At 36.4% G+C, this 26,655-nt stretch overlaps 1 protein-coding gene across 1 annotated transcript in view; it reads right to left on the bottom strand.

The window, feature by feature from the left end:
* Positions 1-26,655, bottom strand: part of ITGA1 (integrin subunit alpha 1) — a 173,324-nt gene that overhangs the window by 93,758 nt on the left and 52,911 nt on the right. Inside the window, exons 2-3 of the mRNA XM_517769.9 lie at positions 12,264-12,384; positions 207-319 (exon numbers count right to left, since the gene is read on the bottom strand). Coding sequence (XP_517769.2) covers positions 207-319; positions 12,264-12,384 — 234 coding nt within the window. The remainder of the gene's footprint in view (positions 1-206; positions 320-12,263; positions 12,385-26,655) is intronic.

The following is a 26,655-nucleotide window of genomic DNA, read 5'->3' on the forward strand; positions in this document are numbered from 1 at the left end:
CTTGAGTAGCTGGGACTACAGTAGTGCACCACCCCATCCAGCTATTTTTGTATATTTTGTAAAGATGAGGTTTCGTCAGGTTGCCCAGGCTGGTCTCAAACTCCTGGGCTCAAACGATATGCCTGTCTTGACCTCTTAAAGTGTGGGGATTACAGGCGTGACTCACCGCACCTGGCCTAAAACCAGATTTTTTTTATTTTACATACCTGGTAGATCCAACTTTACGCAAGGTAATGATTCACCTCTCCCAACTGGACACTTATAGACATCTCCAGTTCTGTTTTTGGGTTGGCCAACTAACGGAGAACCAATAAGCACCCTGGAAGTTAAATAAATCAATAAACATTTTTGAACATTGAGAAACAGTTTATATGAGTTGTTTTATGACTGATTTTAAGATAATTGACAATAACACCCATAATCAGATAATAATCATGCTATTAGTAATTTAATGTCATGTAAACTAAGCAGAGAGCCTACCTCTTGCATATTGATGTGGATTAAAAAGTATATATACACACACACACATACATATACAGTATACATATATAGCATATACGTGTGTATATACATATATATGTGTGTATATACATGTATATGTGTGTGTATATGTAGGAGAGATATTTCAGAGATTTTGCTTTATTATTTTGTTTATATTACTTTATCATATTTTTTATTGGGGTACTGAAATAATAATTATTGGCTAAGTCTGCTACTGTATTAACTTATAAAACACATGTGGAAGTATAAGTGACTTTTTCCGATGATGAACTGATAATTTGATAGAGAAGTCAGGAAATATAAACATTGGATCATCATAAGATTTAATATTAGCATGTGCTAGTTTATAAGTGCTTAGAAAATAAGGATAGTTTATGAGATCCAGGTTAAAATCACTTACTTTCCTTTTAGACAGAATTATAAAACCATTCTAACAGTAATTAATGGAAAAAACATATAATCACAACTGATTTTAGTTCCAACAAGTCATTTAAGTCTCCCATGATATCTTCAGGAATCGGATGAACTAAAGTAAATAGTAAGATACTTGGGTGGATCCACAGTTGCTGATTTATTGCTGGCTGAGTAGCCATATCCAAAAACTCTGGCTGCTAGCAATTAAAGGACTGTAATTACATACTATGAGATTTTGTACTTGGGATTGTGTTAGATTACAACTTTATTTATTTATTTATTTATTTTTATTTTTATTTTTTGAGACGGAGTCTCGCTCTGTTGCCAGGCTGGAGTGCAGTGGCATGACCTTGGCCCACTGCAACCTCCGCCTCCTGGGTCCAAGCGATTCTCCTGCCTCAGCCTCCCAAGTAGCTGGGACTACAGGTGCACGCCACCACACCTGACTAATTTTTGTATTTTTAGTAAAGACAGGGTTTCACCATGTTGGCCAGGATAGTCTCGGTCTCTTGACCACGTGATCCGCCCACCTTGGCCTCCCAATGTGCTGGGATTACAGGCATGAGCCACCACGCCCAGCCAGATTACAACTTTATTAATGACTTTAGTGAAGATATAAAAAGTATAAATATAGTTATCAATCAGCACCATAAGACAGAGCAAGAAAAAAATACTTATCAAGTATATCAATATACATATTTAGGAATTCAGATGAATCTCAACATTCTGGAACAATAAACATAAATAAACTAAAGTTTACTTAGAACCTACATAAATAATTCGCTCAACTGCATACTATTATTTATGTCAGTGCAGGATGTGGGAGCCCTCACTTAATGGGAGTTCATGTGAAAAAGGCATGGGGGATTTAGATGATAGCACATAAACATGAGCAACAGCGTATTTTAGTGCCAAAAATGCTAATGTGACTTTAGTCTGCAGTGCTGGAAATAGATGCCCTGGTCAAGCAGTGATAGTCCCCCTGTGTTCTGTGCTGGTCAGGCCATGTCTGAAATATCTAAATTAAGAGGGACATACGCACAATGGAATGTATTTAGGAGACTATGACTCAGATAGTTAGGAGTCTGGTAAATTTGTCAGACAAAAGATGCTGGGAAAGTTGGGGATGTTCGGCATGGAGAAAGAATGTCTGCCGGAGAACTGAGAAGTTGCATTGAAGTACCAATTGATTAGGCACACATTTTGAAAATTTAAATATTTGAAAGTCTGTCATATTGAAAAGAAATGGGATTTATTTTGTGTAGGCCCTATAGGCATGCTAGTATTAATGAAAATAAATTTTATAAAACAATTGTAAATATTAAGCTATTGAGACTCTAAAACATGGTTTTAATATAATGCCTTTGGAAAGCAATTTCTGATTTGTATAAAGAACTACAAAAATGTTCAAACCCTTTAATACATAATTTTTACTTCTGGGAATCTATCCTAAATAAAATGACCTAAAGTAAGAGGGAAAAGCTTAATGCACAAAGATAATGCTTATAGTGTTATATATAATTATGAAAGAGTAAAAGAAATATGGTAAATAAAAACTAATTATTTCAGGATCATTCTATAGCATATTGTACATTCATTGTATGGTAGGATGGAAAATTATTTATGATCGAACTCAAAGTGAAAATTTATCTAATTTAGTGAAAATCTGTGCCCTAATTTAACATGAAAGATACCAAATTACTATGTTCATTATACTACCACTGATAATGACAGCTAGGCTTTATTGAATTTATACCATGTGCTAGGCCCTGTTCTAAGTGCTTTCTGTGTATTAAATAATTTAGTCTTCTCCATGAAATATAGCATGAACTTTGGTGCCAGCCTATATGAGTTCAAATTATGGCTTTACCATTCACTTAGCTATATGGTTAGGACAAGTCAATTACTCCGTCTGTGATTTAGTTTTTTTATCTATAAAATGGAGATCCATTTCAGAGGATCATCAAAAAAATAAATAAGTTAATGTATATAAAATGCTTAGAACAGTATTTGGCTTATAGTATGTGCTATCTAAATGTTAGTTCTTATTATTATTAGGTATTTATTTCAGATGAATAAACAACTAACATCTATGTTAAAAGATTAATCAGGAATACATCAAGAATATAACAAATTATATTAATGAGGTTATGATTATTTTTTCCTAATAGTTTCAGTTGTAAAATACATAATGGAATAAATTGGTTTTACAGTTAAAAACAGTTTAGAGAAAAAAATGAGCCTACAATTTTAGAAAGTATTTAATTTGAGGCTGGAGTAATTAATGTTTATTAACAATATTTTACATGCTGGGCATTTATGCCAGGTCCTGAGGATATAAAATGATACAAAAGTGAATAAAACACAATTTTTAGTTTGCTTATAACTTAGAGAGAGAAGCACAACTATACATGTACTATTGCAATATTGAATAGGTCTGAACTTGATGCAACTTCAGCAAATCTTAGAAGTAAGAAGAATACCACTCCTTTGATAAATGCCAAGTAGCTCAGTATAACTGCAGTAGAAGTTCAGGCTAGAAAGGTAAAAAGAGTCCAGATTATGAATGTTCTCATAGTCAGCTTTAAGAACTTTGGCTTTATTTTATGTAGGGGGAAGTTGGGAACCAATGAAGCTATTAAAGAGGGATGTAACATGATCAACTTTTTGATTTACAAAGCTTATTTGCTTGAAGTGTCATAAGTAAATTGAAGAGGAACAAAATTAGAGTCAAATGACAAGATATGGATTCCTAAAGTAATCCAGATGAGGATTTGGATTCAGGAAGTACAGAGGATTGAAGGACTAACTCTATAAATATTTAGGATATAAGCTGTCTTAGTTCGGGTTTCTCCAAAAGTAGATCCAAGACAAAAACTCTGGTTCAGGTAAGTTTTTTGGAGGCAATTCCAAGTATGCATAAGCGTAGAGATGGGGAAAAGAAGAGTGGGAAGGAAGGAAGGCCAAGAAAGGATGCACTGATAATGAGTTACTTCTGTAGGCAAGTGGGCTCAGTCTTGCTGGGGAACATCTCAGAAACCATGTGGAACATGTATGAGCATGATATGAGCATGGTTGAGGCCCTAAAAGTAAATATTACCACCTCGAAATATAGTGAGAAGAGCACTAAATGTTGACATCTGAAGGTGAAATAACACTTAAGGTTTCAATGAGCAAAGGAAGAAAACTAGGCAAGGGTAATCAGAAAGGGAGCAAGAATCAGAAAACAGCGGTGTCACAGAAACCAAAGAAGGAAACAATATAAAGAATAGGAGGCAAGAATGAGAGGTACATGTTTGTGGCAGATTTCATTTCAAGTAACTTGGCTAAAAATGAGGGAGATGGGCAGTGTTAATAAATGTGGCTTTTTTTTTTTTCAGGGCAATGACAAACCATTAAGGGCTTGAGATGTGTCCAAATTTATCATGGAGGCAATCTGCATATGGCTAAATGATGGCAAGAAAGAAACAGTAACAAGAGAAACCCTGATTTCACAGGACAGGGAGTAGAATCTCTGAGCAGGTAGACAGGGTGGATCCAGAAGGAGAGGTTTGTCTTAAAAATGAGGAAGAGCGACCATTCCCTAGGCAGCACGCTGAGCAGCCCAGTATTGAGCAGTTTGCAAGGGTGGTCGATGGTTTGGAATTGTGTACACTTTTGCAACATGACTTTGACTTTTATTATTTCATGAGGTAGAATCTGTTTTTCCACCCATTGAATCTAGGATTTGTTTTGATAAATAGAATGCAGCACAAATGATACTATGACTTCTAAGGCTAGGCCTTAAAAGGCCTTTACAGATTCCATTTTACCTGTTTTTGAAAGCTGAGAACATCATGATGTGAAGAAGCCCAGTGTTGCTTAACAGAGGATAAGAGGCCACGTGGAACAGAATTGGTGCTTTAGCTGACAGCATGAACTTCCAGACGTGTGAGGAAAGCCAGCCTGGACACTCCAGCCCCAGTTGAGGGACCAGATGATGAGCCCAGGCAATAGGGGAATACCTATTGAATCCTCAAAAATCTTGAGAATTTATAGACCATTGCTGCTTAAGTGACTAAGTATTGGAATGATTTATTATGCAGCAATAGTTAACTGAAACAGGAAGTGAGGATTAAATTTTGACCTAGTAGCTTCTCTCTCTCTCTCTCTCTTTTTCTTCTTTGGAAAATAATAGCTGCAGTCGTCTAGTGAGATTTACAGAGGAGGTAGAAGGGTGGTGGTGGGCTTGTAGAGAGCGATGAAGATTTAAACTGATAAGGCATACGTAGATCTGTCAGGCAGCTCCTCTGGTCAAGATGAGGTGGGTTGCAGCTGGCCAGGGATGTTTCAGAAGGTGTTTTTATAGTGGATGGGAGTTAGGCCCTCAAAGTCCTTTCCAGTTCTAAGATTCCATCATCTGAATAGAACAAATATAAGTTTGTAGAGAAGAACTGACTCACTAGTTGGAAAACATGTAATATCAAGTGGGGGAAAATCTAGGATAACTGATGAAAAGTGAGTCTTGTACAGAATGCTAATAGGAGAGCTATTGTGAATTGTAAGGCAGAAGGAAAGGGAGATATGGATAGCCCAGGGAAGTGTGGAGACAGGAGAATGAAGATTGAAAAGGGAAGATAATGAGAAAGTATGGGTGGCTAGAACTCAGGATAAAGCTTGCTTATAGACAGGAACAGAGAGCTTGAGATTTGGCAAGCATTTGGCTTTGGAGGAAAAGGTCTGGAGTTTATGTTTGATCTCTAGGGCAAGAGAAAGCACTTAGGATATGGTGATAATTGGAAACTGACCTGATACAGCAATCTCAACCACGGCCTATTGCATATTCTGAGATAAGTGAAGATTGCGGAGTGAGAACTTAGAAAGTGTTAGAGTATAGGAGCCCAGGATTGAGACAGGGAGTTTGGGAGTTGGGACCAATAGTAAAGACCAGGTTAGCAGATCACAGGACTGCTAATTTTCTGTATTTTCCTAGTATCTGTTTTCTTTGAAAACAAACATGAAACTTTTAATAACAAGCTTGAAAGTACGTGTATCTTACCACTTGAATCCTAAGTAAGCCTCACTTTTCTCCAACTGCATCAAAATAACAAGATCCTAGAAAAGTATCAGCATAGGGTTTACAGAATTTCAGGAATCTCCAGCATTCTCAATCCACTCTTGCTCAGTTTTTTCTCACAACACTGATCCTATTCTGGCATTTGATGTAACCTACCTGTTTATTAACTTCATTATTTAATTTTTGTTCTCTATTCCCCAGTAGAATATAAGCTCCACAATAGTAGGGATTGGTTTTTCTATTTTGTTCACAAACACATCCTTAGTGCTCATACTAGTATCAAGCACAAAATAGGCATTCAATAAATATCTATTGAATGAATGAATTAACGACTGTGTCAAGTACTTAAAAATCTGAATAAGGCAGACCTGGGAATTTGCACTTATGTGACCAGCCAAGAGGTCTGGATTGTAAAATCTTTTTTTTTCCATTTTAGAGAATATATATTCAGCTTAAGTGGGATGCTATACATGCCTTTGAGTGACACCAGAGGCATTTCTCCAGGTCAAACAGCTAGAGAATCCTTGTTGCTAACGGGAGAGAATTGGCTAAAAAGTCAGAAGGCTGGTGTTCCATATCCTGACCCTGTGACATACTTGCTATATTAAACCTTTGGACATTCATTCTCTGTCTCAGTTTCCTGTCTAGAAAATACAGATGATAACAATGATATCCGCCCAAACCCACAGGGTCAAGGTGAAGGCCCAGGCACATTGTTTTATAAACTATGAGAATCATTATTCTAAAATGTAATGCAAGTTAGTTTTAACTTATTACATTTTATTCCTATTAGATCTTGCTTTTTATATGACATTTTTGTAATGACCTGTATGCAGACTGAGAAGATCAAAACATGTTCTGGATATCGTTACTCATTTCTGGAGAAACATCTGATCAACTAAAGGATCATCAAAGTGAGAGAAACACATTTCTCCATGAATAAGCTACAATTATAATAATATTTAGTAAGCAGAAATATTTGCTATTCACAATAGTTATCTTGTTATTATGCCCATTATTATATTTATTTGAAGAATAGCTGGTGTCTGATGTCTCTGTTTCATATTTATGTTTTCTTCCCTGCAAAAGATAGTTTCTTGGAGAAGAGTGTCTTATATTTACATTATTTCATTAACATCCTTTTCACCTAACTCTGCCTTGATGTCTAATACATAGTTCAAGCCAAAGTCACTCTCAGAGTGCCAAGCAAATTCTGCTCGCCAATTTCTTTTTAAATAAATGGAATAAGCATTTTTTCGTCTTAGAGAATGAAACTTACACAGTGACCCATTAACTGCAGTGATTTGCTCATAAAAGGTGGAGGGGTGGAAATGAGGGGAGCCAAAGAAATGACAAGTTTGGCAATGAGGAAATTTCAACTTCAAAAGGTGTTAGAAGCAATGTAAAATAAGCATATTAAAATCTGTAACAGAAAATTGTGTAAACCCTTAAAATGTCTCTCCTCCCCAGTCTGGAATAGCTCCACATTAGCAGGGATTATTTTTTCTTTTACAACACAGACATATTGGAAATAGGGCATCAATCACATGAGCCCATTGGTACCCTGACCTGGCATAAAGCAGGATCCTCTAGGGAAAAGGCATGAAGTCAAGATAATTGATAAACATTGGCTTGAAGGTTGGCAAGGGTGGATCCTGAAAATCTACTTTGAGATCAGACAGGTCCAGTAAAGTCACTGAAACCCCCAAGAAAGGTTGCTTGAAGGGCAATTAAAAGGGTAGGCACACATGCTGGAAGGAATGAAGCAAAGCAGCAACAGATTAGAGTGGAAAGCCCCAAACAGACATCTCACATTTTCCCGTTCGGCTGAGACCTGGCCATGCTGATGTTTACCACTAAATCTGGAAATCTGGAAGGCTTGTGGTGTGCTGAGCATGTTTGAATTTCTTTTCCTCAAAGCAAAATTATGAGGGCAATTATGTTCTTTCTGAATTCTTCTGAACCACACTGCAATTACTTGGATGCTCCAGCTCATGCTAAACATAATGAACAACGGCTGATCTTAATCAGATGTATGATGTGTTCTGCTACTGAGAAAGCATGTGGCTTCTGAGCCAAAGATATAAATTACACTTCACAGCAAACTTCTGAACAGTAAAGAGGACATAAGGCTACCTTTTCTGTCAACTTATACTTCTTTCGAAAGAATTAAAGCTATGTTTTTCAAATACACAGACTGTACTTGTCATGGGCCAACAAGTGCTCCTTCTATAGGCGTACTATAGTCACGACGTAAGACGGGTCAGGATGATTTTTTTTAACATGAGGTTATGAAATTCGAAAGCATGAGCAGTAAATATGACTTATGAAGGTGCCTACCTCTAGAGATAATTAAATAACAAAATCCATGTTCCTCCAAATATGTCAATTATTCTGTAGCGCATTTCTCGAAGTAAGTCTGCAATCTATCTGTTTTTATAGACACTTACAGAACATCCAAACATGTTTCTACAATTTATTTTGCACTAGCAGATCCCAGATCTCTTTAGAACAATATGCTGCTACCATGCTATCCTTAAAAGTTTGGAAATTTAGGTATTTGTAATTTGCTTACTTTTAAATTCAATTGCCCACATCTTTTTGGTTGCTCTGATTTTTCACAACTTTTCCATAAAATCATTGTAAATAATAAATGTCAATGTGAGATTTAGGTTTCTGATATCATCTACATTCAAATGCTTACAAACTTACACACATATTAATATGTAAAGTCTGGTACCTACCACAAAGATAGTTTTTAACAACATTTACTTTTAAGTATAGTTCTAATGAAGAAAAAGGCACAAGACTGAGTGTAGAGATGAAATCTATTACAGCTCTGGTCCTAAGTAGTTGCATTTCCCTAGGACAGTCACATTTAACTTTATTTTTTATGCAGCTTTTTTAAAAATTGATGATAAGAGAGTGTTAAACTAGATTTAGTTGTTCAGCCAACAAATAATGATGGAGTGCATATTATGTATAAGGCCTCATGCTAGATGTGGGGTAGTGCCCAGGGTTGCAAGCGGGCTGCAAAATCAGTCTTTGTTTTCTAGGCATCTCCACTAACACATTAACTTCTCCCTCTTACCTGCATTCCAGTCTGAGGTTTCCAACTACCTAGAAATCACCTTGAACTGGAGCTATTTAAAAATAGACTTACCCACTTCCCGATAAGTGAATTTCCCTTTCTCTGTCAATGACAACCCATTTTCCAATGAGCCAGTACAGAAATTTTGGAATCTATCTGACCTCTCCTACACCTTCATTGGCCATTTCCAAACTTCCACCAAGATTTACTGATTCATCTTGATTTGTCTTGAATACAGCTTTCTTTTTTCTTCCAGTTGCCCCTAATACAGCCTGAAGGCTCATCCCTTAAGTACCAGATTATAGTTCTGAGTCTATATATTTCCTAGTTTTCAGGAACTCCATTCTCCAATCCAATTTATATGTAACTTCCCAAATTAAGTTTCATAAAATGACAACTTATGATGGCTTCTCAACGTCCTCATCTTAGGTCCAAGCTCCTGTGTTTGTCTTTCAAGATCTGCCATCATCCTTTTCTCTTTTTTCATCCCAATATGAGACCTGTTTACTTACCAACACACTCACCTCACTTATTCTCAAGTCTGGGCCCTTGCTCTTGTGGCTTCCCAAGCTTGGAGTGACATTTTTCTTCTCATATTGAAAGTTAAGTCATCTTTCAAGACTTAGGTCAAGAACCAAGAATCATCTCCTCCTGTTTTGAATTCCCATTGAATTTATAGTCTATTCTGCACTGGTTGTTGGCACTATTCTCTATTCCTAAACATTTCATGTATGTCCTTGACTAGGTTAAAGCTTTTATATTTGTTTTATGTTTAAATATTTCCCATGGAATTTAGCATAATGCCAGACACATAAAATGTATTACATAAATACATGTTGATTGACTGACCCACATTTATGCTATGGCTAAATAAAAAAAACCTAACCCACCAACAAATATTTTCAGAGACAATTCAACTCAGTTTCATGGGTAAACCAAGATATAAGGCATAGTCCCCGATCTCTTATTAACATTACCTCACAAATGTATGTAGAATTGTGATGGTTCAGTCCAGTGTAGATTCATTCAGACAGACCATTAGCAACATCCTTCTTGCAACCTTATTCTTACTATCCAATCTATGCACTCTTTTGTTCCTTTACCAGTGTTGGCTGTCTTTCTTTTTCCTCATCCATACCTTAACTTTCTACAAAGATAGAATAACCTTAGGAAGGACATTCCTCATGACATCAAGGCTTCATTCAGGCCTGATTTTTCAATTTTCCATTGCTTTGACTTCTGGTGCCTTGAAAGGAGGGACTGTAGAATTTAGAGGGTGGAAATCTCACAATAGGATAGGTTCTTATCATGAGAAACAGTGACTGAAGAGATCAAATGGGGGCACTAAGGCTTCTAAAAATAAATATGAACCCCTTTTCACTCTACTAAGGTTCATTCATATAATTAAGGACTTCTGACATCGGATTTTTCTAAAATCACAGAGACAGGACTGGATAAGAAAGAAAACATACAGGTTTTTCTCATATCAGAAATTGAAAATGAGAATTTCATAAAATATTTTAGCAATATTTAACCATCCTTAAAAGGGATACTTCATTTTAAGTAGGTGGTTTAAGTCTTAAAGCTTGCTATTTGCTATACTCCTCTTTAAAATTTGTGTAACTATTAGTAATTAGTGAAAATTAACTTTTATATGTGTTTATGTAAAGTTAAGCTTTTTAAGAATAACATGTACTGCATTTCTGTTTATTATAGCTTACGCACAAAGTCTGACCAGTTGGTCTACTCACCATTATTCTCCCAGAGGTACTTGAATTGAAGGTATAATTCCTAAAAGAATAAAGCTGGTGTCTAGAGGGAGGGCTGTACTCATTTAACCTTAAAAATTGGGGAATGGGATGGGTGGAGAGTATAGGAGGGAGGGAAAGGGAACTTAAAAATTTAGCATGTAGCATTGGGTTTGTCATCTGAGATATTTGTAAGGAGAATAAAAGAGTGAAGTATCTCAACAAATTCTAGTTTATACCTAGCATAAAATAATGTACTTAAAAAATGTGAGAACTCGTTACTTTATTTATAGTCTTTAGGGCATTATTATCAAATTAACCAAGTCTAAAAGATAAAACAAAATGCAGAAAATCCACATATTTTTATTAATGAAATAATTATAGTGATTCAGAGATCCTTGTTATCCAAGTAGATATAAATCTCTTTTTGCTTATTATTACAGCTACTAAAATGTAGGCTTGTTTAGTTTAAGTTATTAAACTAAAGTTTAACTACTGCTCTTCTTTCCTAGAATGTCCAATTAAACAAAAATTGCATTTACTAAAAATTCGATTAAATATTAAGCAGAAGAACTCTAATATTCAGTTTATATAATTTTCAACAAGTTAAATATACTTTAAAAATCATATCTATGGCCAGGTGCTGTGGCTCACGCCTGTAATCCCAGCACTTTGGGAGGCTGAGGTGGGTGGATCACGAGGTTAAAAATTCGAGACCAGCCTGACCAACATGGTGAAACCGTGTCTCTACTAGAAATACAAAAATTAGCTGGGCATGGTGGTGCACGCCTGTAATCCCAGCTACTAGGAGGCTGAGGCAGGAGAATCACTTGAACCCAGGAGGCGGAGGTTGCAGTGAGCTGAGATCGCTCCACTGTACTCCAGCCTGGGTGACAGAGCAAGACTCCATCTCAAAAAAAAAAAAAAAAAAAAATCCTATCTACAATGAACTTAACCAATATTAAAGGGTTTGAAGGTAGATACCAGAAACCCAATAAAGTTCATTATAAACATTAGATCAAGCTCAGTAGATCAGTAAAGACCAAACTCACGGAAGTGTGTTAAACCCTTTCAGAGCACCATCTCATTTGCCTCTGAATCCTTCCTACTGAATTTCAAACAAGTGCATTTAAGCTACTCTGAAATGAGAACAATTAAAGAATTCTTGCCAAAAAAACATAATTATGGAACAATAGCTTTTTTGGATACAGACCTTCCTTGAGGTCAATCCAGGCATCAACAGAAATCACTAATCGCTTCCTCTAATATTGCCAAGGATTTTTTTTTTTTTTTACTTTAAGTTAGCTTCCATTGCCAAATGACTAGACTGCATTTTCTACCATAAATAATTCATTCTGTTAAAATTTCATTCATAAAAGAAACTGTAGTCAAATAATATTTCTCATTACCTTGTGAAATAAGTAAATAACAACAACAAAACCCACTGGCTTACCATTTTCCTTCTTCATTTTCATATTGCTGAACAGTATATCCAAACATGTCTTCCACCGGGCCGCTGAAAGTCATTGAATTTTTCACATCAACATTGAATGATATGCAGCAGCGTAGAACAACTTTAGGAGAAAAACAAAATCCGGTTACATAGAGTTAACTAAGAGTCCATCATGTTTTGAGTTATGGAAGGCATGGTTAAGGTTACCATCGAAAGCTGTTTCTATTGAAAAAAAAAGAAGCTCAAAGAATGAAAACTCAAGGAAGGTCTCCACTCTTAACTGTATTACTAACTGTAAATCAAATAAACTAGTTCAACCATTGTGGAAGACAGTGTGGCAATTCCTCAAGGATCTAGAACTAGAAATACCATTTGACCCAGCCATCCCATTACTGGGTATATACCCAAAGGATTATAAATCATGCTGCTATAAAGACACATGCACACGTATGTTTATTGTGGCACTGTTCACAATAGCAAAGACTTGGAACCAACCCAAATGTCCATCAATGATAGACTGGATTAAGAAAATGTGGTACATATACACCATGGAATACTATGCAGCCATAAAAAAAGATGAGTTCATGTCCTTTGTAGGGACATGGATGAAGCTGGAAACCATCATTCTCAGCAAACTATCGCAAGGACAAAAAACCAAACACCGCATGTTCTTACTCATAGGTGGGAATTGAACAATGAGAACACTTGGACACAGGAAGGGGAACATCACACACCGGGGCCTGTCGTGTGGTGGGGGGAGGGGGGAGGGAAAGCATTAGGAGATATACCTAATGTAAATGACTAGTTAATGGGTGCTGCACACCAACATGGCACATGTATACATATGTAACAAACTTGCACATTGTGCACGTGTACCCTAGAACTTAAAGTATAAAAAAAAATAATAATAATAAAATAAAAAAATAAAAAACCATAATGACTTTAAAGAACACAAATATTAACATTCAAAAAAATTCCATACTAATTTAATATCTGTACCATTCCTAGAGCTGAGGTTTTCAGAATGTGTGGAAAAGAGCAGGCAGAAACTCAGATTCATATATGACTAATACAGTTGCAGATAGTTTTCCAGCAGTGAGCCCTGCAGAACACCATGGCCATCAATGAACTCTGAACAGCTCATTTTCCCATTTCAACTACAGAGAATGCACATATCACCATGTAAAGCTTTATAAAAATAGATGTTGTCCTTGCTGCTTCAAAAGGAAAAGGCAAGCTGATGGTCTCCACTCAGAGATGGCTTCCTATGCAGGCCTGAGATTTGCTCTGTTTCCCTTCCTTAATCAAGTATTGGATGGAAACTTATACTAATTCTCTGAAGCCTCCTTATAATGTTGGTGTTGATAAATTCACCAGTTGTTATCCAGATTAAATCACATGATATATCTAAAGGGTCTACCCAGTGCCTGGCACATACTACATATTTGATGAGGGTTAATTCTTTTTAATTTTCTCATAGTACAGGTTGTGGAAACTCTTAGTAAGTAAGACTGTCTCCTAAAGAAGTTCTAGAATCACCATCTCAAATGGATGGTGCCAAATTCCTGCTTTGGTACTGGTTTTTAAAGTATACTTGTGAAGTTTCAAAATATTCTTCTCCTAGATGTAACTAAGAATTCTTTCCACGGGGCCATGATGGCTCATGCCTGTAATCCCAGCACTTTGAGAGGTGGGTGGATCACCTGAGATCAGGAGTTTGAGGCTAACCTGGTCAACAGGATGAAATCCCGTCTCTACTAAAAATATACAAATATTAGCCAGGTGTGGTGGCATGCCCCTGTAGTCCCAGCCAATCGGGAGGCTGAGGCAGGGGCACCACTTGAACCTGGGAGACGGAGGTTGCAGTGAGCCAAGATTGTGCCACTGCACTCCAGCCTGGGCAACAGAGAAATACTGTCTCAAACAAACAGAACAAACAAACAAACAAAATTATTTCCAAAGAGCACTGTCTTATAAAATTATAGAGCCTCATCAGGTACATTCAGAGGTGGCTAAATTCAGTCTCCTTTGTTAAAACCACCATATAGCCACATAGATCCTGAAAAATTATCTTTCCTAGTCTTATAAATTGTGAGTGGATTAAATCACTCTAATATTTTAACCCTTGCTCACTATGAACTTTTTTCATAAATATACTTTAAATCCACACTACTCTAATTTATAATCTTTAAATTTTGGTGACAATAGTAACTGCTTTTTCCTTGAAGAATAAATTCATCAAAGAAACAAAAAAAGATACACCCGTATATCTATTTGTAAAGTCTTTCTTGACCTCCCTACCTAGAAGTAATCTTTAAACTTCTAAAACCTCCTTTCTTATTTTTTAAGAAACCTCTCATGGAGATAATTATTAAATACTATATAGTTATCTGTGTGAGATTTTTCCCCCCAGATTGGAAAATTCCTAAAAACAATGACTCTCTTACTTACCTTTTTTAATCCTTTATCAAAATCTAGCACAACTCCTTGTACACAGATGGGCAGTAACATATTTTCAGACTGACAGATTACACGTTGAAGAAACAAGTATGCCAGCTCTAGTTAAAGATGAACTGGCAACTATTTCATCTTAGTTAAGGAAGATTTTATGGAGATAGAAATTTTCAATTAAGATTTTTAAAGGGAGAAAGAGATGAGATTTGGCAGTGAAAAGAAAATGTGTACCCAGGATTTGGGAGGGTCTCTGCAAGTATTAAGACACAGGCCAGGACAAATATGGTTGCAAGATCATGAAGAGATTTGTCTAGCTGGCATGAAGGAAGCAGAAAAAGAATGGGTGAATTGCACAGGTCCTTTTATGTACATTTCCTGTTCATTCTTCCAGCGTGATAGAGAACAGCTGGTTACCATCTTCTGCATAATAGTCTTTCACATATTTGAAGACAGTTTTAAATGCTGCTTACTCTCTAAACTAAATAGTCATGCACTGCATAATGATATTTCGGTTAATGACAAACTGCATATACAATGGTGGTGTCATAAGATTATAATACAATAGCTTTAGTGTACCTTTTCTATGTTTAGATATGTTTAGACACACTAATGCTTTACTTTTTTTTTCTTTTTTAAGGCTGAGCCTCACTCTGTTGTGCAGGCTGGTGTGCAGTGGTGCAATCTCTGTTCACTGCAACCTCTGTCTCCCGGCTTCAAGCTATTTTCATGCCTCAGCCTCTTGAGTAGCTGAGATTACAGGTGCCTGCCACCACGCTTGGCTAATTTTTTTATATTTTTAGTAGAGACTGAGTTTCGCCATGTTGGCCAGGCTGGTCTCAAACTGCTGGCCTCAAGTGATCTACCTGCCTTGGCCTCCAGAAGTGCTGGGATTACAGGTGTGAGTCACTGTGCCCGGCCGCCATTGTGTTTCCGTGACCTACAGTATACAGTATAGTAGCCACTTGTAGAGGTCTGTAGCCTAGAAGACATAGGTGATACACAGCCTAGATGTGTAGCTCTACCATCTAGATTTGTGTAAACATACTCTATGATATTTGCACAATGATAAAATCACCTAAGGACACAGTTTGCAGAACACATCCCCAGTGCTAGGTGATGCATGACTGTAGTAGATGCACCTGTTCTTTGCTCTCACACATTTTGTGTATTTATTTTTTGAACAATTTCAAGAAAGTATTTTTTGATACAAGAAATGCATAAAATAATACTTCTGCAGCAGGGTTTCTCAACTTTGGAACTATTCACATTTGGGTCAGAAAATTTTTGTTATAAGGGGCTATCCTTTATACTATAGAGTGTTTAGCAGCATCCTTGTCCCCTACCCACATGAAGCCAATAGCACTTCATGAGTTGTCATAATCAAAAATCTCCAGACACAGCCAAATTCCCATGAGGCCAAAACTGTCCCCAGTTAAAAACCACTCTTGAACAGATGAAGACAAGAACATCACCACCAATTATTTTGTTGAAGAAGATGACCGAAAACCAACCATGGCTCATAAACAAGCAGCATCTGTATCACCTGGGAGCTTGTGAATAATGCAGAACCTCAGGCCCTATCCAGATTCCCTGAATCACTACCTACGCTTCCACGAGATCCCCAGGGCAGCCCTGCCTATTAAGGATTGGAAAGCACAGCTCTGTAACGTGGTATTTCTTTTTCATAATGTCAATACAGGTAATGGAAGTTACCTAAATAAAAAATACTCACTATGCTGTAGAGAAAAGGGAAAAGGATCCTCTTTAATCAGGGTCAATTTCACCCCCCTGAAGGATTTTTCTAGCATGTCATCATCTTTAGTACATTTTCTCCAAAAGCCATTTGTGGTACCCCCTCCTCAACATAAGACCAAGCAGTTTTGGTTTCCTTTTTGGGGCTGTTTATTTACTCTACATGTTGTGTGGAATGTCTGGGGGTGTGTGCTGTACTTCTTTTTTCATTTCCTGTCCTTAGAGTTCTACAGGCAATTTGCCCAAAATGATTGTAAATCAGACTCTTTTATGTTTTCTGAGGCACCAAAGAGCCTGAAGAACAAGAGATGACATAAAAAAATAGTTTACATCCAGTTCTTTTGATTTAAAGGAGTGACTAAACAGTAAAAGCAGCTTTTCATAACTTTTAGTTCAATGTGAATTTTGTTATACTAAGTTGTCTTGGAATTTTATGTACCAGAAGTAAAGCAAAATTGTACTTATTCACAACCGAGCCTCCACTACCACTCCCAGAAAAGCAAAACACAGAGGTGGCTTCAGAGACAATACAGAAAAAATACAAAAAATAATGGGAAATAAACATAGATAAGACAGATGTCAAAAGAAATTCTGATTTCACATGTACCAGCAATTGAAAACCAGTAATTTTTCCCCTTATAAATAATAACTATATTGTGTACTGACCATGTGTTACTCTCATTTAATTTGCCAGCAACTCTATAATTACATACCATTATTATCATCATTCTGAAAATAAGGAGAAGAAAGCTTGGGAAGGCAGAGAAATGTGCCCACATTTCCACAGGCTTCCAAATCCAAAGTAGTAACCACTATTCATATTAATTCAATTTTTACATCTTAGGCCTAAAACTAGAAAGGGCTCGTACAAAGTGATATGAGGATGAGCTTAGAAGACAGCCACATATTAGTCTGCATAACTGCATCTCCTGAGAGGCAAATTTGGGGAGAAGACTTTTCTACAATAGCAATGGGCTGGAAAGGATTTGGGGAATGACTGGAAAGTCTGAGTAAGGAGAAAAGTCCTGGCCACAGAGCTCCAGATCTAACTTCTTGAAGGACTTCAGCTAGAACTTATAGGTCCAAGTAGAAAAGAAATGAAAAGACTTGCTCCCATTCAAATATGGTTATATATGCTATATATGCAAGAGTTAAAAAAAAAGAGAAAGATGAAATTGCTGGTGTTGAAGGATATCTCTTATAAAAAGAAATTGTGAGCAATTACTTTACCCCAGGATGGAATTTGATATGTAAGAAAACTAAATGAGAAAGAGGGAGAAGCAACCTACAGCTCTGCAGTGCTTTCTGCTTACAAACATTTTAAAATATAATAATAATAATAACAGTAATGATATTGAGCTATTCAATAATTTGAGGAGGTGAGGCAGGACAGCAGACATTCCCCTCTTTTTGTGTATTAAGAAACTGAAGCTCAGAGAGGTTGAGTGATTGGCCAAAAGCCAGGTTGCATTAATGGCAGAGGCAAGATTTCAACATTGATCTTATGAGGCCAAATCATAGGATTTCTGTAACTAGGGTGCTATTGAGTTGGTCTGATTAATAAAAATAAAAATAACAACCCAGCTCACAACAATCCTCAAAAGTCTCATGATGGCTCTTAATCATCTTGTAGCTCTGGAGCATTTGAGAATAGGACTGGCAGAAAAAGGATAAATGGAGGTGACAGAGGCTGTTGACAGATTGAAGGAAGCCACCCTCTTGTACGCATCCTTGAGTTCCAAGGAGTATTACTGTAGCCTGTTTAGTTGTTGGCTTCTTAATAAAGAAATTCTGTCTTTGGACTAGGTGGGTCAGAAATCCCAATCTAGTAATATCCAGATAGGAATATTCAACAACAAATGCAATTCTGAATATTGCAAATTCCAAGCCAAGGCAAGAGGGTATCAAATAAATGGTGACAAGGGAATGTATTAAAATGCTATTGCTTTATTTCAGTAGCTTCTTACATATGTTTATTCAATTTAGAAATAGGAGAAATCATAGAATTAACATTATTTTTATTATTTTTAACATAAGGAATGAAATAATGACATAAGATTAAGACAAGATATAATCATAATTATGTTTTTACAGTGAATGGTTTTAGGGCAAATTCTTTGGTGGTATAGAAAGATAGTGATCCCTGGAGATACAGGAACTAATCTTTTCATCTATATTATTTATTCAATCATTCATATATTCCACTACTCCACAAATATAACCAAGTGTTTACTCTGAATTGAATATATGGTAGGGCCTGGAAATACAGTCATAAAAAGATGATGCTAAGCCAGGCACGGTGGCTCACACTTGAAATCCCAGCACTTGGGGAGGCCAAGTCAGGCGGATCACCTCAATTCAGGAGTTCAAGAGCAGCCTGGCCAATATGGTGAAACCCCATCTCTACTAAAAATACATTAAAAAAAATTAGCTGGGCATAGAGGTGCACACCTGTAGTCCCAGCTACTCAGGAGGCTGAGGCAGGAGAATTGCTTGAACCTGGGAGGCAGAAGTTGCAGTAAGCCGAGATCGTGCCACTGCACTCCAGCCTGGGTGACAGAGTGAGACTTCATCTCAAAAAAAAAAAAAAAAGATGATGCTCCTGAAAAAAAAAAAAGGCAAGTGATTTCACCTCTATGAACCTGAGTTTATCACATTTGAAATGAGCTTACAAATAACTTTCAGGTATTAATTGCTGCAAGAAATACAAATTATGCATTTAGCAAAAGAGAACAATCAAAAAATGAGCTAACTGATTTCGTAGGTAGAATCCAAAGAATCAGTATACCATTTGGCAGTTGATTTTTCTTTCAAAAGAGGACTTTTCCCTAATTTTGATGACTGTATCTTGAAACACAATACAGGTATGTTACATCAGTGGGGATGAGATAGCAGATTCATGGACTTATTTTCATAGCAAATCTCCTGTTTCTAAACTTGGCTGCAATGACATACATGAAGAAAATCTAAGATGAGGGTGTCAGGCCTTCTAAGTGGAAGAGCTAGCCAGGGAGGAGGAGTACAGATGACACCAGTCCATTCAGTTAGAGTCCTTGGATTCTCATCTCAGTTGCTCAAAACATGATGCATATCTGTGATACCACCTAGGATCTGAGCCAATCACAAGTTGGGCCTTCTTTCACTCTAATGAAAATGTACTCCCCTCTAACCTATTTTAAGGGTTGCAAGTCTATTACAAGGACAGGGTGACCCTGCAGTGACTCTTTCTAGTATATTAATGTTCTACTAAGGAATTCACCGACCTGAACCACCTGAGAATCAGACAGCATATCTAGAAAGTATGAGCTCTATAATGAAGAGCTGGAGAGGCCCCTCTCTTCCCCAAGCCTGAGCCCTGGTACATTCTTGGTAGCTCTTACCTCTTTTGCCAAAGCCTCCTGGTGGAAAGAGTTAATTCACCCCATTCACATGGTATAAACTCCTAAAGTCATATATTCTCACTGTAACTAAAAGGTGATATATTAAGTATTTTCTATAACTCCAAATTTACTTTTATCTACTAAATTCAGATGAAATATATTCCATTTTGAGGCAATACAGGAGGTTGGAAGAAAAACATTTTAGTAATAAGAGTTTGTGAAAGTTGGAAGCCCTTTTCCTTAATGTATAACAACTTTATAATATTAGTCTTATGGGTCGGAAATTTTAATCAGTTTTATTACTCTTACTAGGTTAAGTGAGTTTGATCTCAGTGTGGATGTATATGGTTGCCGTAAAAGATAAAATTTGACTCAAAGTATAACTGAATCCAAAAACTCTATAGTACTACATCATTCTAGTTGGTTTGAAATCTGAAATGAGTATTTTTATAGCACCATAACCTTGAGAAGGAGGAGCCACAGACCTCTAGTGGTAAAGATATGGGGAACAAAGAGAATTAAAATATGACAAATAATTATAGGGCCTTGGCCAATGAGTACAGAAGCAACACAACCATTTGGAAATGACATCATAATCTCAAATACAGAAAATTTATATTTGATGTAAAAAATAATATATCCAACTCAGTGTCTCCTTCAAACAATTGGAACTTCCCAATACAATTAATGTTAAGAAGAAAATCTGGCTCAAGAAATCTTACCAAACTTCTTTCATCAGAAATGATGTAATATGTCAGCAAGATACCTACCTCCATCAACAAGTTTAGAAAAGCAAATCCAAATAAACACCTCAGTATTTAAGCATTTTCCAAGTTTCATCCTGGGAAGCTGCTTTTTAACTTCATCTTGCCATAGCAAGCGAATTGTTTTGACTTTTAGTGCTAAAGTCCTGTGGCTCTCCAGTTATTACAAATGGTATTTGAACTTCAAAGTGAGTGTGCGTATATGTGTATATCTGTGTCTGGTGGAAAGGAGGCAAGGAAGTATAGTTCTTGATACAAAGTAGCTGTTTAATACAAGTTTGTTAAATGAGACAGGATGGAATAAATCAAAAGAAATGAAGACTTTCAGTATAAAGGTCATTCTGGCTGTAAGAAGTTGTCCCATTTTATAAGTGCTACCCAGAATAACTCCTAGAGTGTTTCCCAAACATCCTTTCTTAAAAAATCTTCCTTTAAAATTTTTCTACATAAGTTTGTTCTTTCATGGTGTTTATTTTCCTTTGTAGTATCTACAGACATCTGCTCTTTCCCCATATCCTCCCACCACAAATAATTGCCTGCTTTGCCAGCTCCTCTCAGACCTACTCTTGATCTCTAAAATTTTTAAACAGTTTCAGAAACCAACCCCCTTCACCACATCAGCATCATCTTTCGGATCTATGTTTCACCAAATAAAAAAGCTGCAGAACCTCAGGGGTCCCTGGATCCCACTGTGGGAAACACAACTCGTGTGTTTGTGTAAGCCACATGAGCACAGAACTCTGTTCTCCAGCTGCCCTGGCATCCTGAACGCTGAACTCATTAATTTCCGTGACTGCACAGCATGGAGCACTGCATACGGAAAGGCGTACTACACTTCAAAACAAAGCAGGGTGGCATCCTATTTAAGTATTTACCCAGAAATATGATATTGTAAGCCTTTGCATGTATAAGAATCTGAATAAAAGTGGTACTTTCGTTAGTGGAATATTTTCCATGAATTTTATTCATTTACTTATAATTTTTTCTCAGTAAGATATTGCCAGTTATAAAGGTATTTTTGTTAGTATACACAGCAGGCGTTTTTGAGGGTCAGTAAAGCAAAGAGGTAGTATACACTGTAAAATAAATTATTTTTAATTTACCTACTAGCTTTAACTGGCAATTGCAAATTCCAGGCACTAAGAGATTCCATTGTTGATTCTCCTATACTATTTAACAGGCTAATTTTTCTGGATGACTTGGATGTGAGCTTTTGAAGGCATACACATGTCCAAGCATGAGGGTGAAACAGGAGACACAGTTACTACTTCACTTACTTTCATTGCTTCACTTAGGGACAGTGAGTTATCTTACTTCTTTTTTGTTTATTTATATGTTTAATAATTCCAGTGGAAATTAGAGAACTGAAAATCATTTCTTTAACCTTGTATACTATTTCTGCTTTCCTGACCCATGAAACTACCTATTGTGCATACTAACAAAAATAACCATAGGATTGGCAATGTGTTGCCAGCTCACATATCTTACTGAGAAGAAATTATATGTTAATTAATAAAATTCATTTAAAAGAACCTGCTAATAAAGGTACAACTTTTTCTTCAGGTTCTTTCTTTTAAGGCATGAATGGACAGAGTACATAGGATAGTTGGGTAAGACTTGACCCTGAGATTGAACCAATGACATCCTAAAAGTGTGCAGAAGACAGTAACCAGTTACCTAATGTTCAAATAGTACAAGAAGAGCCAAAAGCTATTCTCCCTTTCCCTAATAGTGCAATTTGGAGTTTGGAGCTAAAATTGTTTAGTGAAAACACATTCAGATGTAAATAAAAATAAAATAGAAATGAATGAAAACAAATAACATATTCAAATATACCTCAAAGTATTTATTTAGATTATTGAAATTTAGGAGTCAAAGTAAAAAGTTTTTTAGAAATATGATCATTCATATGCCTTACGGTATCACCTATAACATATAACAGGTATTCTTCACTTAGTGAAATTCCAACATATGAAAAAATCTATTAAATTATGTTGTGACTTTGTTGTTGTTGTTGTTGTTCTTGTTTTTGTTTTGAGGCAGGGTCTCACTCAGTCACCCAGCCTAGGATGCAGTGGTGCAATCATGGCTCACTGCAGCCTCGGCCTCGCCAGCTCAAGTGATTCTTCCACCTCGGCCTCCCAAGTAGCTAAGACCAGAGGCACATGCCACCATGCCTGGTTAATTTTTGTATTTTTTGTATAGAAAAATACAAAAGTGCTCGTCACGTTGCCCAGACTGGTTTTGGACTCCTGGGCTCGAGTGATCCGCCTGCCTTGGCCTCCTGAAGTGCTGGGATTACAGGCGTGAGTCACCACACCCTGACTCAATGTTGTGATTATTTAGACTGGAAAATAATTACTGGCATTTTAAGTTATCTACCACATTATTTCAAAAATGAAGCATGCCTAGACTTTTACAAATGTTTTAACTTGTATACAAGGTTTTCAAGACATAATCAAAACATAAAATGAGGTCTACCTATGTTTTATTTTGCTGTGGGACTTAAAGAGGTATTAGATTTAGTTTGACCTCTCTTTTTTTATTTGCCATATTTCTCAGAAACAGGAGGCAAAATATACGGATTCATAACATTTATTTTGTGATGGAATTCAACTGACTAAATACTTTCTGGTTTAACACACAAGTGGTCAATCATTAACATTAATAAATTAAGGTCTTCATGAAGCTAACTAACAAAATGAAATACTGTGCACACTCTGACAGTGTACCTCAACCAAAACCAAAAACCTATTTAAAAAAATTGTCCATCCTAGAGTCACCTAGTAGCTTTAACTAGCAATTCCATATTCAGAGATGCCATTGTTGATTTTCCTATGGTATGTAATAGACTATTTTTCTCAATGTCTCAGTACTGCTTCTAATCATACACTGCCACTTAAACTAAAATGATTCTGTATAATTTCTCTCCCTTCCTTGCTTCTTCCCAGCTACTTATTATAGCAATTTTCCATTATATCATTCACTACCAAATATTTCCTTCATTCAGAAGTTTTTCGGTTCCTCTGCTCAAATAAAAACTTGTCCATTTCATGAAGAGAAAATAAGCCAAACGAATGTAACTTGTTATTCACCTGAAAACGCTTAGAAAAGAAATCAGAAAGTATTTTAAAGGGCATTAAAGTCTGTTTATAAGAAAATAAGAAAAGTCTCAGTAGCTTGGAATGTTGAAATATTTCAGAAGGCAAGGGTCACTAGAATGCTTATTTTTGTTTCAGAGGAAAGAGATAACTTTTTGATGCTTTCTTTTCTGTTTTGAGATAACTCTAAACTTTGTTTTCTTAGTTATAATTGCTGTTGCTAAGACCAGGATGATCTTTCAGCACTTAGAACATTAGTTGGGCAGTAACATCCTTCGATCCAAACTCTATTTCTATCTAGTAGCATCATCTTTTACATTCTTTCCATTAGTCTACAAGAGTATCTTGAAACTGAAGTAATTACAGATGTTATAGTCAATATCCCCAAGAACCGGCAGCCAATATTTCCCTTAAATGGAAGCATTCTGATACTTAGAATCACAACACTAGTGACTAAGTATTTGTTATATATAAGGATCTTAAAATTCAGGGTAGAGGTTACATTTGCATGGGAGAAGGGGAGGAAAAAATAGGGTCTAAAAGGGAATAAAAACATGGCTTTAACTTTATATGTTTTTAGAGGGAAATGCTAACTTTCCACTTCTGACGTTTCCTTCCATGGGGTGAGTGCTTCACCGGTTGTAATACTTCTCGGCTATTTCTCAACCTGCCCTTCCTTCACACTAACTGATTGGTGAGTCTGGAAGGAGACACTGTGTGGCCAGCCCCATCCTCTCTTTCTCATTTTCTTTTAGAACTGAGCCTGCCTACGTTAAGAAAATGCTTTGCTTTGTTCGTCCAGTGTCAGGCTCTCGGCTGGCGCTGGAGTGTAGACAGCCTCCTCTACGGTTCAGTAGTGGGAATTTAATTCATCAGCCATGCTGATTCATCAGTCTGATTCTTTGTCATTTCCCAATTGGTTCTGATCTCAAGTGAGGAAGAGGTTTGGTCTTTACTGGACTTTCTCAAAAATCCTAATAAAGTTTTATTTCTTATGAAAAATAAACAATTACAGAAAAATGTTTATATTTTGCAAAGCTGGGTAGAGGGCACATTGCTATTTGATATATTATTCCTCATAATTTTGTTTGCTTGAAGCATTTTATGATAAAAATGCCTTTAAATTTTCCTGTATAATTATCATTATACATTTGAAGACGTAGTAACAGGATACTTCTCTAAGATTTTCTAATTTTATTAAAATTGTCCCCTATTTTCTTAACTATTTCAACAATGAAATCACAGTGCCATTCTTGCTTCTTAGAGAAGCAAAAAATGCACAAAATAGAAGAGCTTGATTGAATGACCTTTATTATCTTTATACATGCTCTAAAATCTTAATACTTTCAGCCACATTGAGATCAAGGAATGGGCCAGGAGCAGCAGATCTGAGAAGGCACAAGTAGACAAAGGCAGAGATTTGCTAATTTCAGAGGTAGGCAAAATGAACAACCAAATGGCGGAAATCTGGCCAAGGGTGATTTGTTATGGGAGCTGTCATCTCGCATTCATATTCTGGTGTACATGACTGAGATTCAACTTCCAAGGTGGGACCAAAAAAAGACAAAGATTTTGGAAATCAAATTGGCACTATATTATGATTAAAGTTCAATTTGCTTACACAAATGTACTGGCCAGAAAAGATACTGACTTGCTAGAATTTTCACTAGTTCCTCTTTCCATAATTTTGTCAGGACTTGTCCACAGTCCACTTTCTTATTTTATGTACTAGCTCTGGGCTATTTTGTCTGGATGGACCATTGCCTCTTCAGAGATGTGCAAATAATCCTCACCATGGAACTGAAATTTTCTGTAAGAAAGAGACACATGTGCTGCTCCAGGAACTCATGATTCCTTACTCTGGGAGAAATTTAATAAATAGGGAAGTAAATTAAGTAACACTTACTGACTTTCTACTGGCCATTTCTAGTTCATGAAGATTAAGCATTCAGGGAAGATGCAAAATAAATAGGTCATCGCCCAATTTAGGATTGGTCAGCATGCAAGAGGTGGACTGAACATCTATTTCTAATGATATCAAGAAAATATAAAGATGGAAGAAAGAAATGCCAAGGTGTTTCTACAATTATCGGCAAAGTTCAACAGGATATAGAAAGATAAATGCAGATAAATAAGAATGTGCATTGGACAATTTTCCTTATGTATTGCAATTTTCGAAAGCTTTCTAACATCAATCATTTCTCACCATTCCATATATTCTTGCAACTCCTTGCTTTTAAGTTGTGATTTGAATCTTGAAAAGGGCAGAAATTAGAACAACTGAACCAATAACAACAACAAAAAGAACACCTTGTGACATCAATGGAATCTAATAACTAATTTCCTCAGAAGGGTTTCTTGTATCAAAATATATACACACACACATCTATAAATTCATCACCCAATAAATGCTGTCCCACTTTTTAAGCACCATTTTAGACCCATTAAAATGAGGGCTCATTTGACCTTTCCAATCTCATTACTACTCTGGCTCAGAATGTCAAGTAATGGCCACCCTTCAATATGCGCAGTTCCCTGAAACATCTTGTATTCTCAATCGAACTTCTGCTAAAGTTTTCCCCACTTCTGGAAATTCCTTTCTTCAATTCTTAGCCTGGTGAACTCTCCCCAACTCCCCCGTTGATAATCATTCTTCCTCTGTTTTTGCAGAACTTGTACACATTTATCCCATAGGATGTATCGCTTTATATTAAAGGTAACTGATTTACATGTACTAGTCTCCTGTTAGACTGGGAAGTCCTTAGAGTACTTAAAGATAAGAACTTATATTCTCATTCTCAATGCCTAGCACAGTTCTGGATATGATTAAGAAGGCTTATTAGCTCTTAATATCCGTTTTTTTCATTAGTAATAAAATCTTTACTTGGGGCAGCAGTGTACACAGCCAGAAGACAACAGGTAGATATGCATAGCTGTATGA

The sequence above is a fragment of the Pan troglodytes genome, chromosome 4 (genome assembly GCF_028858775.2).
Source record: "Pan troglodytes isolate AG18354 chromosome 4, NHGRI_mPanTro3-v2.0_pri, whole genome shotgun sequence".
NCBI classification, from domain to species: domain Eukaryota; kingdom Metazoa; phylum Chordata; class Mammalia; order Primates; family Hominidae; genus Pan; species Pan troglodytes.